This window comes from Panthera tigris, chromosome A1, assembly GCF_018350195.1.
Source record: "Panthera tigris isolate Pti1 chromosome A1, P.tigris_Pti1_mat1.1, whole genome shotgun sequence".
NCBI lineage: Eukaryota > Metazoa > Chordata > Mammalia > Carnivora > Felidae > Panthera > Panthera tigris.
This window is the reverse complement of record NC_056660.1, coordinates 112,867,534-112,879,553: the sequence shown is the minus strand read 5'-3', so window position 1 is coordinate 112,879,553 and position 12,020 is coordinate 112,867,534. Positions and strand designations below refer to the sequence as shown.

Genomic DNA, 12,020 nt, shown 5'->3' with positions numbered 1-12,020 from the left:
TACTGTACAAATGTGAGAGAATCATAATTCCCATTGTCACATGAGTTCTCCGTGTTCCCCTTAGAGAAAGCCCCTTGTCCTTTTCTCTGGGGTAAATACAGATTTATACTGAATCTTGTAGACAAGGAGATTTCGGTTATAAACTCCTACTAACTCCAGAAAGACGCACTATTTGAGGAATATGTGGAAAGAATACAGGAGTATCTCTAATTTGTTGGAAAGTCAGACAAGAGAGTCCCCCTACAGACTCTCAGGAATCTAGGGGCAGGAGCCCTGAGTCTGCTGGAGAAGCCACATAGTCTAGCTTTACTTCTTCTGCCTTAGCTTCCTGGGGTTGTGCCCAAGTGTGGCCAACGGCAGCTCGCAGACACTGGCTTGTATTTGAATTCCATTCCCAAGTCCCAGGAAAATATGCCTCCGCATGAATCAGGTATCATGGGTACTCTGCAAGCATGGCTGTCAGAACCTCTGCCCAGGAAAGGGAGATGGTCATGAGTATTATAGTATTTAAATTATACATGTGTGTATGCCTGCGTGTATTCAGAATCGATGCACCCCCAGAGCAGAAAATGTGGGCGTTAAAAAAGGGCAGGTGGTGTTACGTTCACGTACATGTTTACAGAATTACAAGAATTACTGGTCACAGGGCATGTGCATTTTTAAATTTAAGCCGTATTTCCAATTTGCCTTCCAAAAACATTGTACCCATGTTTACGCTCTCCAAGAATACCTAGTTACCCATGGTGGAGCCAAACCTTGTGGTCACTGCCAAGTTAGGGGACAAGCTGTTACATTTCTTCATGGGTCTCATTTCATTTCTCTTATAACTTAGATTGAACACCTTCGTGTTTGAGAAATTCCTATTTTTTGTACATTTTTGGTATGTTTCTAGGAATTTTTTTTCTCAATGAAGGACATTAGCACTGTTGAAGTCACATATATTGCAAATATATTTTTCCCCAAATTTGACTTGGTTCATTTTTTTAGGAAGAAATTTTTCAATTTAAGAGTGTAAAATTTCTCCATCTTTTATGGTTTTTTAGCAACCATAAGGCTTACATTAAGTCTAGAAAGGTAACGTGTACCTTTGGGTACCTTAGGTAAAGGTACCAAATACCTTCAGTATTTGAAGGTGCATGATTCTCTTGTGTTTGTGTTTTCTTCAGCACATTTTGGTTGGTTGGTTGTTTATTGAAATCTTGTATCACTTTTGGTTTTTTTGGTGTATGGTCAGAGAGGGTCCCAGCCCCTCTCCCCACTCCTGGAAATGGTTGTTCAGTTACCTTTTTGTCACGTATTGACTAACCTATCCTCCTCCTCTCATCTGAATGCTTCCTCTATTGTATATAATACTACTTTATATTTATACGTCTCTTCTTCCATCTAGAATCCTTTTATTGTAGAACAGCATCTATCAACCAATGGAGTTATATTTTTTTTAATGGTTTTTATTTAGAGAGAGCGCGCGCACACACACATGTGGGGGAGGGGCAGAGAGAATTCCAAGAGGGCTCTGCAATGTCAGCACAGAACCCATCGCAGGGCTCGAACCCAAAAACTGTGAGATCATGACCTGAGCCAAAATCAAGAGCTGGACACCTAACTGAGCCAACCAGGTGCCCCTGGAGTTACATTTTTAAGTTTTATTCTCATAGATACTGTACTTCCCGTCTATTTATTGCCCTTGTAAAGGAAATTGATTTTTTTTCCCATTATAGTTCCTCACTGCTGGTGGTTTCAGTATTAATCTTGTTCGCACCCACCTGACTAAATTCTCATTTTGTTTATAATAATTATTCTGGTTGGTTTCCTTTGATTTTTGAGGTGTGCAATCATAACCTCTGCAAATAGTGATAATTTTTTTCTTTTTTCTTTTTATACCTCCCCTCTCTTTTCTAATCACATCAGCTAATACTTCAAATTTGTGTTAAATAATAGCCATGTTCTTACTTTAATAGAAATACTTGGAGTGATTGAGTTCTAAGTTTAATGATAGCTTTGGGCTTGAGTCCATATAAAATCATGTAACCTTCAGCCAGGGTTCAGGCTTAGCCTAAGTAAGCAAAGCCTCCGTGTTAGTGCTTCTTGGAGGTGTAATGCCAGGACCCTGAGAGTGAGGTTACTGCCTTTATCAAGGGACAAAGCTGGTCACCACGCTGTGTGGATGTCCCTGGATTTGCTGCCCTTTCAGCAACTGCTGAAGGAGGCCAGAACCCCATTATGTGGCACATTATGGTATCCAGGAGAAGTTGATCAAACTACAACAGAAGTCATTTTGTTGTACATTTTTTTTTTGTTTTGTTTTGTTTGTTAGTCATTTTGTGTATTTCTCTCATTATTTCTTTATTTTTTGTGGGAGAGAGAGAATTCCAGGCAGGTTCCACACCCAGCACAGAGCCCTATATGGGGCTTGATCTCACAACACTGAGATCATGACCTGAGCCAAAATCAAGAGTCAGATGCTTAACTGATCCACCCAGGTGCGCCTCTCTCCTTTTATTAAGTTAGGTTATTTTTGTTGGGTTTCTACCACCTTCCTCCTTGACCCAGAACCAGCCCTGGGAGTTCTGTTTGACCCCCACATTTCCTCATTATTTCCTGTTGATTAATGCATGTACTCAAGGCTAAAATTTTCCTCCAAAGCACCCTTTTAGCTATAGACCATAGGTATTACGTATGTGAGGATTTTTTTTTTTTTTTTTTTTTACTATGATTAATGTGTAGATGTCCTACAATAAAGGCTCTAAATGCCTCTTTGGTCCAAGAAAATTTTGAGAGAGCACTTTAAAATTTTCCATGTGGTAGGATTATTTATTGACTGGTTTCGATATTTTTCTTTAGTATTATGTTTGAGTTTTTGAAGTTTCTTCAAAAATTCTCACTGGAATTGTATTCCTTGAGTTAGCACTTGAATATCTGTAAATATTGGTATTTTCTTTATACAGAAACAAAGATGCCAAGATTAAACTTACTCTCCTAGTACTGGGTTTAGCTATAGAATAATATGAACCCATACTAATTTTTGTTCCCCTTTAAGGACATGAATTTCGTAGGACATGTCTCAGTTTTTGCTCAGTCCGTAACACTTTCCTGAGATATGTCATGCATTTTTAAAAAATTTTTAAAATATTTTATTTATTTTTTTAAGACAGAGAGAGACAGAGCATGAATGGGGATGGGGCAGAGAGAGAGGGAGACACAGAATTCGAAGCAGGCTCCAGGCTCTGAGCTGTCAGCACGGAGCCTGATGCGGGGCTTGAACTCACGAACCGTGAGATCATGACCTGAGCTGAAGTCGGATGCTTACTGACTGAGCCACCCAGGCACCCCTATGTCATGCATTTTTGAGCTCTGGAATTAAACATTTGGTTCCATTTGATTAGTCTCTGCTCAGGAGCATCAGTTATATACATGTTGCACATCAGTTTTGTTGCTTCAGATATAGCCTTCATTTATTTCAGTGTTTAATTTTCTTCTGTGTCGCTTATGTCTTTGAGCCTTTGTATCTGCATTGAACTGGAGTGTCCTGTCTGTGTGGTGCTTTTTTTTTTTCAAGTGGACTCTACACCCAGCATGGAGCCCAGTGAGGGGCCGCAACAGACATGAGCTGAGATCGAGAGTCAGACCCTTAACCGACTGAGTCACCCCAAGTGTCTTTTTCATTAGAACCCTTGACTACTTAAGTCTTGGGTAACTATTTTCATTTGCTCAGAAGCCAGCGTTTTCTGTTAGAATTCTTCATGTGGAGTTTGGTTTTCTTGCAGTACTTTTTAGTAGGTCTCAGCCTGATTCATGTTTCCTTGCTGGAAGAGAAGTAAAATTTTTACAATTACCATCGGACCATTTGAGGAACTCCCTGACACAGTGTTTCTATGAATGTGGGCGACTTTTGCATTCTTCAGGAAGTCTTCTAAATGCCTACGGTTTTTGCACAAAGATGAGCTTTCCGGTGGTAAAATAGGAAGAATATTGGTCCCTACTTTATGGGATTGTTGTAAAGATGAAGACAAAATTCTAGAACATTGTCTGGTACATTCTAAGAATTCATTAAGTGCCCCTTATTTGTCATAGTAAATGCTTTACTTCATCAAACATGGAATCTGTTTCCCTTTTTCTTTGTTGTTTTCAGTTGGTATCTTTCTCCTGCACTCTGAAAGCACCTTAAACCCAGGGGTAAATAAAGCGTATTAGTTTTTCTTAGGGAACCAGCAACGAGACCGGGTGGCATCGTGCACTCCACAGGGTAAAAGATGTTAAGAAGGTGGTCAGGTACTTACGCTACTTCTGTCCAAGCAAGTCTGGGGCCTGTAGTAAATGTTCTGAGACTCAGAATACTTCTGCCCTTGGCTCGAGGCCCATGAGCACGTATCACAGTCTTCCAGAGCCACGCGGTCTGCCAAGGCAAGTCACGGTGACTCAAGAACTGGTGAAGCCATCTTTCTTTAGGCTTGGAATGGAATAAGTTCTTCTCTTGGGAGACAGAACTGCACACTGTTTGGCCATGCAGCTCCCACTCTATCAGTCCTTCCCTTGAGAACTGAGTTTTGTGCTCACTCATGGCAACAGGTGTCTTATAATTGAGGACTTGGAGGCTGAGAGTGAGTTAACGTTTCACTTTTCTATTCTCACTGCTACTCTCTATCTCTTACATAGCTTCAAAGTTTGTATAATTTTACAGTTGTTCCTTGAGGCCTATGTAAGTCTGAAGTAGCTATTCTCATCCTCTTTCTCTCCTGTAGCAAGACCTGGGTTAGATTAAGTATTGGTGAGTTGCTCCCGTCTGTGGATTCGCAACACTTAACCACGAGGATGCTGTGATCCTCGTTCTCAGCTGATTAAAATGTCTATTACCAGATCACCTAGAAGCACGTGGCATTTGCCTGAGTTGGTGGCAGGAAGAAAAATTACTATACAATGCAAGTAGCCCCCAAATACTATTTAAGTACCTCATGATGTAAGGGTTTTTTTTTTTTTTTTTGATTAGTAACACTAATGGCCTGAATTTGTTGTGCTGTTTAATAACAGCATATGGAGTCATTCCAGTCCCAGGTGTGTCATTGTGTACATTTCACTTCATGAGTGAAGCCAATCATTAGAGATTATGTCCTGCACCATCTGGAAACTGACTTTCATAAATTATTTTTCAGGTCTCCCTTGCCAGAATGAAATGAACAGGATTCAGAAGCTGAGCAAGGGGAAGAGCCTGTTGGGTAAGTACAATTTCTTGTCACTCGTTTGAACAACTAATTAAACCAACCATGTCTCGTGTAATGTTGAGCCACAGCAATGGTTATTCCATTAGGTAACAGTGTTTCCTGAAAGAAATGCCTCGCTTCATCCCCAGACAGCTGGCTGGACGTAGTCTGAGGATAGGTGAGCTGTTTGAGAAATGCTGCCTAGTCCATTAGCCCAGGACTAGTGGGCAGGGCTGCAAGGGTGGGAATCCAACACCGTCTCCACTGCCCGCTCCTCCCTTACTTGGGGCTCCAGTAAACCTCGGCTTTCTCTTCTCCCAAGAATCTCTCTTGAATGGAGCATGAAAGTGTTCCTTCCTAGTTCAAGCAGTAACGTCTATGAATTATTCCCCAGACCAAATTGTCCATTCAGGGAAGAAGATGAGCTGTAGCCTCTTCTATATTTATCAGATCGGTTTCAAAGGCTTGGGTGTGTTTAAATGTGTTTTTTGGATTCATGTGCATAATAATCCCTGGAGGAAAGCATAAATCTGTTTAAATAGTGCACATTTCTCCTCTCTGTCTGAATGTTAACTGTGCTTTTCCCTGACATGCCCGTCTGTGGCTGGAGGTAAAGGTAACAAATGCTGGCTTGTTGAAGTGTTCCCTTTCAGCTGCATATCCTCTTTCTCCAGCACTAAGGGGTCGTCATGGCATTCAGACCAGGCCATTTCAGAGACTGGTAAACCTCATATATTTGTCAAAAAAGGAGTCTGGGTTGGTTTACTTGCTTTTTAAAAAGAGAGCTGACAGCGGCAATATAATACACAATAATTCACAATTTTTCTTGTTAAGCATTAAGAAGCAGGTGCATCCCTTAAGCATCTTGCCATTTCAAACATGCACCTGTGTACTTGAAGAAATGGGCAAGTTTTGTTTTGTTTTGATTTTACAGATTGTCTAAGTAGTCCGTGAACTCAGGTAGTTCCTCCTCTACTGATTTTTGGGTTGCCTCAGACCTCCCACTTCTGATAATGCCCCGTTCGACTCAGGAAGAACCCCAAAGTTGTGACTTTGACCTATGTGGACCTAGGTTCTAAAAAAGACAAAGGTATCATTCTGATCTGAAGGCAACTTCCATAGGTCTGTCCAGTGCAAGGGCTTGTGCTCACTAATCTGATTTCTCCATGTAGGAGGTTATTCAGGCGTTTGAGTGATATGCCTAAGGTCCACAGGTAGTTAAAGAATTAGTATAAATCTAGTTTTTAAATTTTATTTTCATTGGCTATGGATATCTTCTTACCCCTTCATTAATAATGAATGAGACATTTATAAGGCATGTAGTCTGAGATAAAACGTCTCATCTTCCATTTTCCCTAGCTCACACCAATGAAACGCCTACCTTTGTCCTACCTTGAATCTCACCTAGTTTTCAAGCTTGCTTTATCACATCTCCCCACATAGAGAGATTACTCTGGCTGACTCATAAAAATACCATTGACCTTCTTACACATCATTTCCTGCATGGGGATATCTCCTAATGTGTTTTCACGGGCATTCAAATTAAAAACAAAATAGACCATACATCGTGGAGTATAAATAATCAAAAGTGAAATTAAAACTACTTTTAGGATTGAAGGACAATGAGGTTTGTGGGTCAAAATCAGAGGGAAGCAACTAAAAACAGAGGAATATTCATAGCTTCAAATGGATTTATGAAAAAACAAACACTAACCTTTCAAGTCAAAAAAATGACCAAGACTAAAGTAGAAAACAATGAAATAGACAAATCTTTGGCAATATGAAAGCCATTCAACTACTGTTATGAACTTGTAAGTGGGAATGTAACTTCACATACAGGACAGTACTGTAAATTTGTTGTTTTAAAACTTCAGCATGTATTGGAATCACTTGGAGGGTTTACTAAAACACAGTTTCTGATTCAGTAGATCTGGGTGGGATAGGGCCCACGTACATGCTTTTCTAAGATGTTTCCAGGTAATGATGCAGGTGCTGGTCCTGGGACCACACTTTGACAACCACTGCTATAAGCCAACTTACAGAATCTTGAAAACCTTGTTGAAACAAGTACTGTGAGTTACCACACTTGTACAAGGAAGAGAAACAGAAGACCCACCTGTATGAAAAACCATGACATTCCTGAAAATCAAAATGCTAACCTCACTGCCCCCCAAAACAGGCCCAAAATATTTTTATGAGTACGTCTTTCACAGAAGAAAATGTATTCAAAATGTCTAGAGGAGGCAAGAAAAACACCTGAATCATTTCATGAATTGGGTGCCATGATAAAAAAATTAGAAATAGAGGCATACAGTTTTATCACTTAGTGAATCGCCTAGTAACACAGATGCAAAAGGATCAGTAAATTCAGTCAGTAGTATTCCAATAACAATGTATCATGGCCAAGTAGTATTTACTCCAGGAAAACAATATCCCAATTACTAGTAAGGAGATTGAATTACTAATCAAAAATGTCCCCAAAAAGAAAAGCCCAGGACCAAATGGCTTCACTGGTGAATTTTAGTGAACATTTAAAGAATTAACACCACCACACCTTCTTCAACTCTTCCAAAAAAGATCAAAGAAGAGGAAACACTCCCAAGCTCATTTTTGAGGCCAGCATTATCCCAATGGCAAAATCAGAAAGGACCCTACAAGAAAAAAACAGGCCAGTATCTTAAATACACATACAAAAGTTCCCAATAAAATACTAGTAAACGAAATCCAACAGTGCATTAAAAGGATCAAATGGGATTTAATGCTGCGATGCAAGGATGGTTCAAAATACACAAATCAACCAATATGATATATTAATACAAGGTGATATCTGAATAGATGCAGAAAATTCACTTGACAAAATCCAGCATCCATTCATGGTTTTTAAAAACTCTCCACAAATTAGGTATAAAAGGAAAAAAACCTCAACACAATAAATGCCACATAAGACAACCAACATCATATTCAACAGTGAAAGGTTGAAATCTTTTCCTCTAATATCAGAAACGAGACAAAGTGGCACTCTTACCACTCCTATTCAACATACTACTGGAAGTCCTATGCAGCACAGTCAGTCAAGACAAAGAAACAAAAGGCATCCAAGTTGGAAAAAAGTACAATTTTCCTTATTTGCAGATATGTTTCAGCCAAGGAGGTGAAAGATGTATATACTAAAAACTATATGACGCTGATGAAAGAAATCAAAGACAACACAAATAAATGGAAAGGAATCCCATGTTCATGGAGTGGAAGAATTAATATTGTTAAAATGTCCATATCACCCAAAACCATCTACAATTTAATTGCTATCCCTATCAAAAGTCCACTGGTATGTTCTGCAGAAATAGAAATAACAATCCTAAAGTTCATATGGAATCACAAAAGACCCCAGATAGCCAAAGCAATCCTAAGAACAAAGTAGGAGACATTACACTTGCTGATTCCAAGCTACGTTATGAAGCTGTAATCATCAAAGCAGCATGATGGCATAATAACAGACACAAAGATCAAGGGAACCAAAAATAAACACAAGTATATAGGTCTACTATTAGTCTCTTTAATAAACGGTGCTTGGAAGATTGAATATTCACATGTAAAAGACTGAAACTAGATCTCTATCTTATACCCCTCACAAAAATTAACTCAAAATGGATTAAAGACTTAAATGCAAGACTGGAAACCATAAAACTCCTAGAAGAAAACATAGGGGAAAAAGATTCTTGACATAAGCCTCAGCAATGATATTTTTTATAGGACACCTGAAGCACGAGCCACTAAATTAAAAAAAAAAAAGTGGGACTGCGTCAAACTTAAAAGCTTCTGCACAGCGAAATTATCAGAAAACCTACAGAATGAAGAATAACATTTGCAAACCATATATCTGATAAGGGATTAATACCCAAAATGTATAAAGAACTCAACTCAGTAGCAAAACAAACCAAAACCAAAAACCTGATTTAAAGATGGGTAGAAGATCTAAATAGACATCATCCTAAAGAAAACATACAGATGGCCAACAGGTACGTGAAAAGATGCTCAACGTTATTAATCATCAGGGAAATGCTTATCGAAACCAAAGTGAGATATCACCTCACACCTGTTAGAATGGCTGTCATCAAAATGACCAGACACAACAAGTGCTAGTAAGGACATGGAGAAAGGGAAGCATTGTGCGCTGATGGTGGGAATGTAAATTGGTCCAGCCGCTATGGAAAGCAGTATGGAGGTTCATGAAAAATTTTAAAATACTACTGCCATACAATCCAGCAATTCAACTTCTCAGAATATATCCCAAGGAAATAACATTCTGTCGAAGAGATATATGTACCCTTATGTTCACTTCAGCATTATTTATAGTAGCCAAGATACAGAAACAACAGAGGTGTCCATCAACGGATTACTGAATAAAGACATTGGTGCGTGTGTATACACAATATTGTATACCATAAGAGAAGGAAGTCTTGCCCATTGTGACAACAAAGATGGACCCTGAAGAAATAATGCTAAGTGAAGTAAGTCAGACAAATACTGTATGATCTCACCTATATGTGGAATCTAAAAATCTCAGGGGCACCGGGGTGGCTCAGTCGGTTAAGCGTCTTTGGCTCAGGTCATGATCTTGTGATTCCGTGAGTTCCAGCCCCACACTGGGTTCTCTGCTGTCAGAGGCTCCACACTGTCTCCCTGTCTCTGCCCTTCCCCTGTTCACGTGTACACACGCACTCTCTCTCTCTCTAAAAATAAACCAAAAAGGTTTACAACAAAAACTCATAGAAAAAGACATCAGGCTGGTAGTCCCCAGCGGTAGGGAGTAGAGAGGGGGGGAACTGGAGAAAGGTGATCAAAAGGTACAAACTTCCAGTTGAAAGGCGTATAAGTACTAGGAATTTAATGTACAGCATGAGGACTCTAGTCAACTTTGCTGTGTGGTACATAGGAAAGTTGTTAATAGTAAATCCTAAGAGTTCTCATCACAAGGGAAAAACATCTTTTTTTTTAAATCATTGAGATGATGGATGTTAATTAAACTTACAGTGGTAATCATGTCCCAGTATATGTGAGTCAAATTTGGCCCTACAGTTGACATTCCACAAGGCTGCCCATCAATTCTATCTCAGTAAAACTGAAAAAATATTAACCAGTCCTAAGAGTAGGACCCATTCGCCATTTAAAGGGGAAAAATAAGAACCCATCAAAGAAGGGATCCTGTCTAACCTTGAGCAAACCCAGGGACTTGTCATCTTGAGTAAGTCATAACCAACGGCCCCATTCTCCCCTGCTAGCTCTGCAAGAAGTACCCGGTCTGATAGGTTAGCCCTCTTCTCTGTCTTGGAGGGCATTAACCCCGAGTATCAGGGCACCTCTGATTCAAATTGGACCTTTTATTCCCTCAGGAGCATTCATACCTCGGTGTAATGAGGAGGGATATTACAAAGCCACGCAGTGCCACGGGAGCACAGGGCAGTGCTGGTGTGTGGATAAATACGGAAACGAGCTGGCTGGCTCCAGGAAACAGGGCACCGTGAGCTGTGGTGAGTAAGGTCTTCTGCATCAGCCCCACAATGACGACTTGCACGTCCTGACTGAATAAAGACCTGGGCAGGGAAATTTCAAGACCTATCTGTGGTCTACAGCGAACAAGTTTACAATGGTGACGTGAATAAAGCACACGTGATTATGCGTAGCTAGCTTCCAGAGTGGCAGGGACTCACCATGAGCAGGAGATTGGGTAACATTTTGTCACAGTCAGGAACTGTCGCAGGCAGAGAGGGACTTCGATAAACCTCCCACAGTTCTACCCCAGAAGGTAGAAGCATCTCAAGAATTCTGGGGGCCCCCAAAGCTTGTGGTCCCTCCAGGCTGAGAGGCCCCAGTATTCAGAGAGTGAATTGCATGGTTTTTCCCTACAGTTGAGTCACATGCGAAGGAACCATTCTTATGGTCATAAGGTATAAAGAGAAACTAATCCTCCATCTTGTCTTCCTTCTTAATATTTCAGAAGAGGAGCAGGAAACTTCAGGGGATTTTGGCAGTGGTGGCTCTGTGGTCCTCCTAGATGACCTGGAGGATGAACGGGAGCTGGGACCAAAGGACAGATTGGGCAAGCTGAGGGTGCACACCCGGGCAGTGACAGAGGATGATGAGGACGAGGATGACGACAAAGAGGACGAGGTCGGGTACATATGGTAGTCCCCACCGGGAAGAGGACACGAGGTGCACACAGAATTGCAAGTCACTTCCTACTCCTGCGTTTGTATCTAATAAGACTCCGCAGCACCAAGGCCTCTTCTCCATTGTTGCTCTCTGTACCCGACCCGAGGTTTGGGAGACCACTTCTTGTCCCCAGAGCATTCTGGTTTTGCATACGCTTGTGTGGGAAAAAGGGTGTTGTGTTTTGTTTTTTAGACAGGGGAATGGCTGGCTGAATTCGAGCCCCCTTCCCTCCCGTGAGATTTTTGCACCAAGCATGTGATTTATGTGGGATTCTGACAGTGCAGGGAGCCCCCACCTTGTAAACGTCAAAGATGCTTTTTGATTACCCACACCAGTGGTTATTCCAGCATGGTTCCCGGCCTTACGGTGTCTAAGTGCTTTTCTTGTGTCCTGTAGATGTCGTGGAAAACACACCACACTGTACTTTTTCCCCCCCTAGCCCCACCACCCCGGGTGTTAATAACTAAAAATTAGTTTTCATATCACTCTATCTGGCTTCCTACAAACAAGAGCCTTAATTCAGTCAAGAGTTCCTCTGGGGAATTGATTTCCTTAATAAAAAATGGTGTCTGGACGCTTCTCTCTGTACATGCTTGAATATGTACAGAACAGACT

At 40.7% G+C, this 12,020-nt stretch overlaps 1 protein-coding gene across 2 annotated transcripts in view; it reads left to right on the top strand.

The window, feature by feature from the left end:
* Positions 1–11,473, top strand: part of SPOCK1 (SPARC (osteonectin), cwcv and kazal like domains proteoglycan 1) — a 510,780-nt gene extending 499,307 nt beyond the window's left edge. For both annotated transcript variants that reach the window (XM_042984416.1, XM_042984423.1), the window contains 3 exons: positions 5,148–5,210; positions 10,586–10,723; positions 11,191–11,473. In XM_042984416.1, the coding sequence (XP_042840350.1) occupies positions 5,148–5,210; positions 10,586–10,723; positions 11,191–11,381 (392 nt within the window). In that variant the 3' untranslated portion in view covers positions 11,382–11,473. The remainder of the gene's footprint in view (positions 1–5,147; positions 5,211–10,585; positions 10,724–11,190) is intronic.
* Positions 11,474–12,020: the final 547 nt, after the last annotated feature.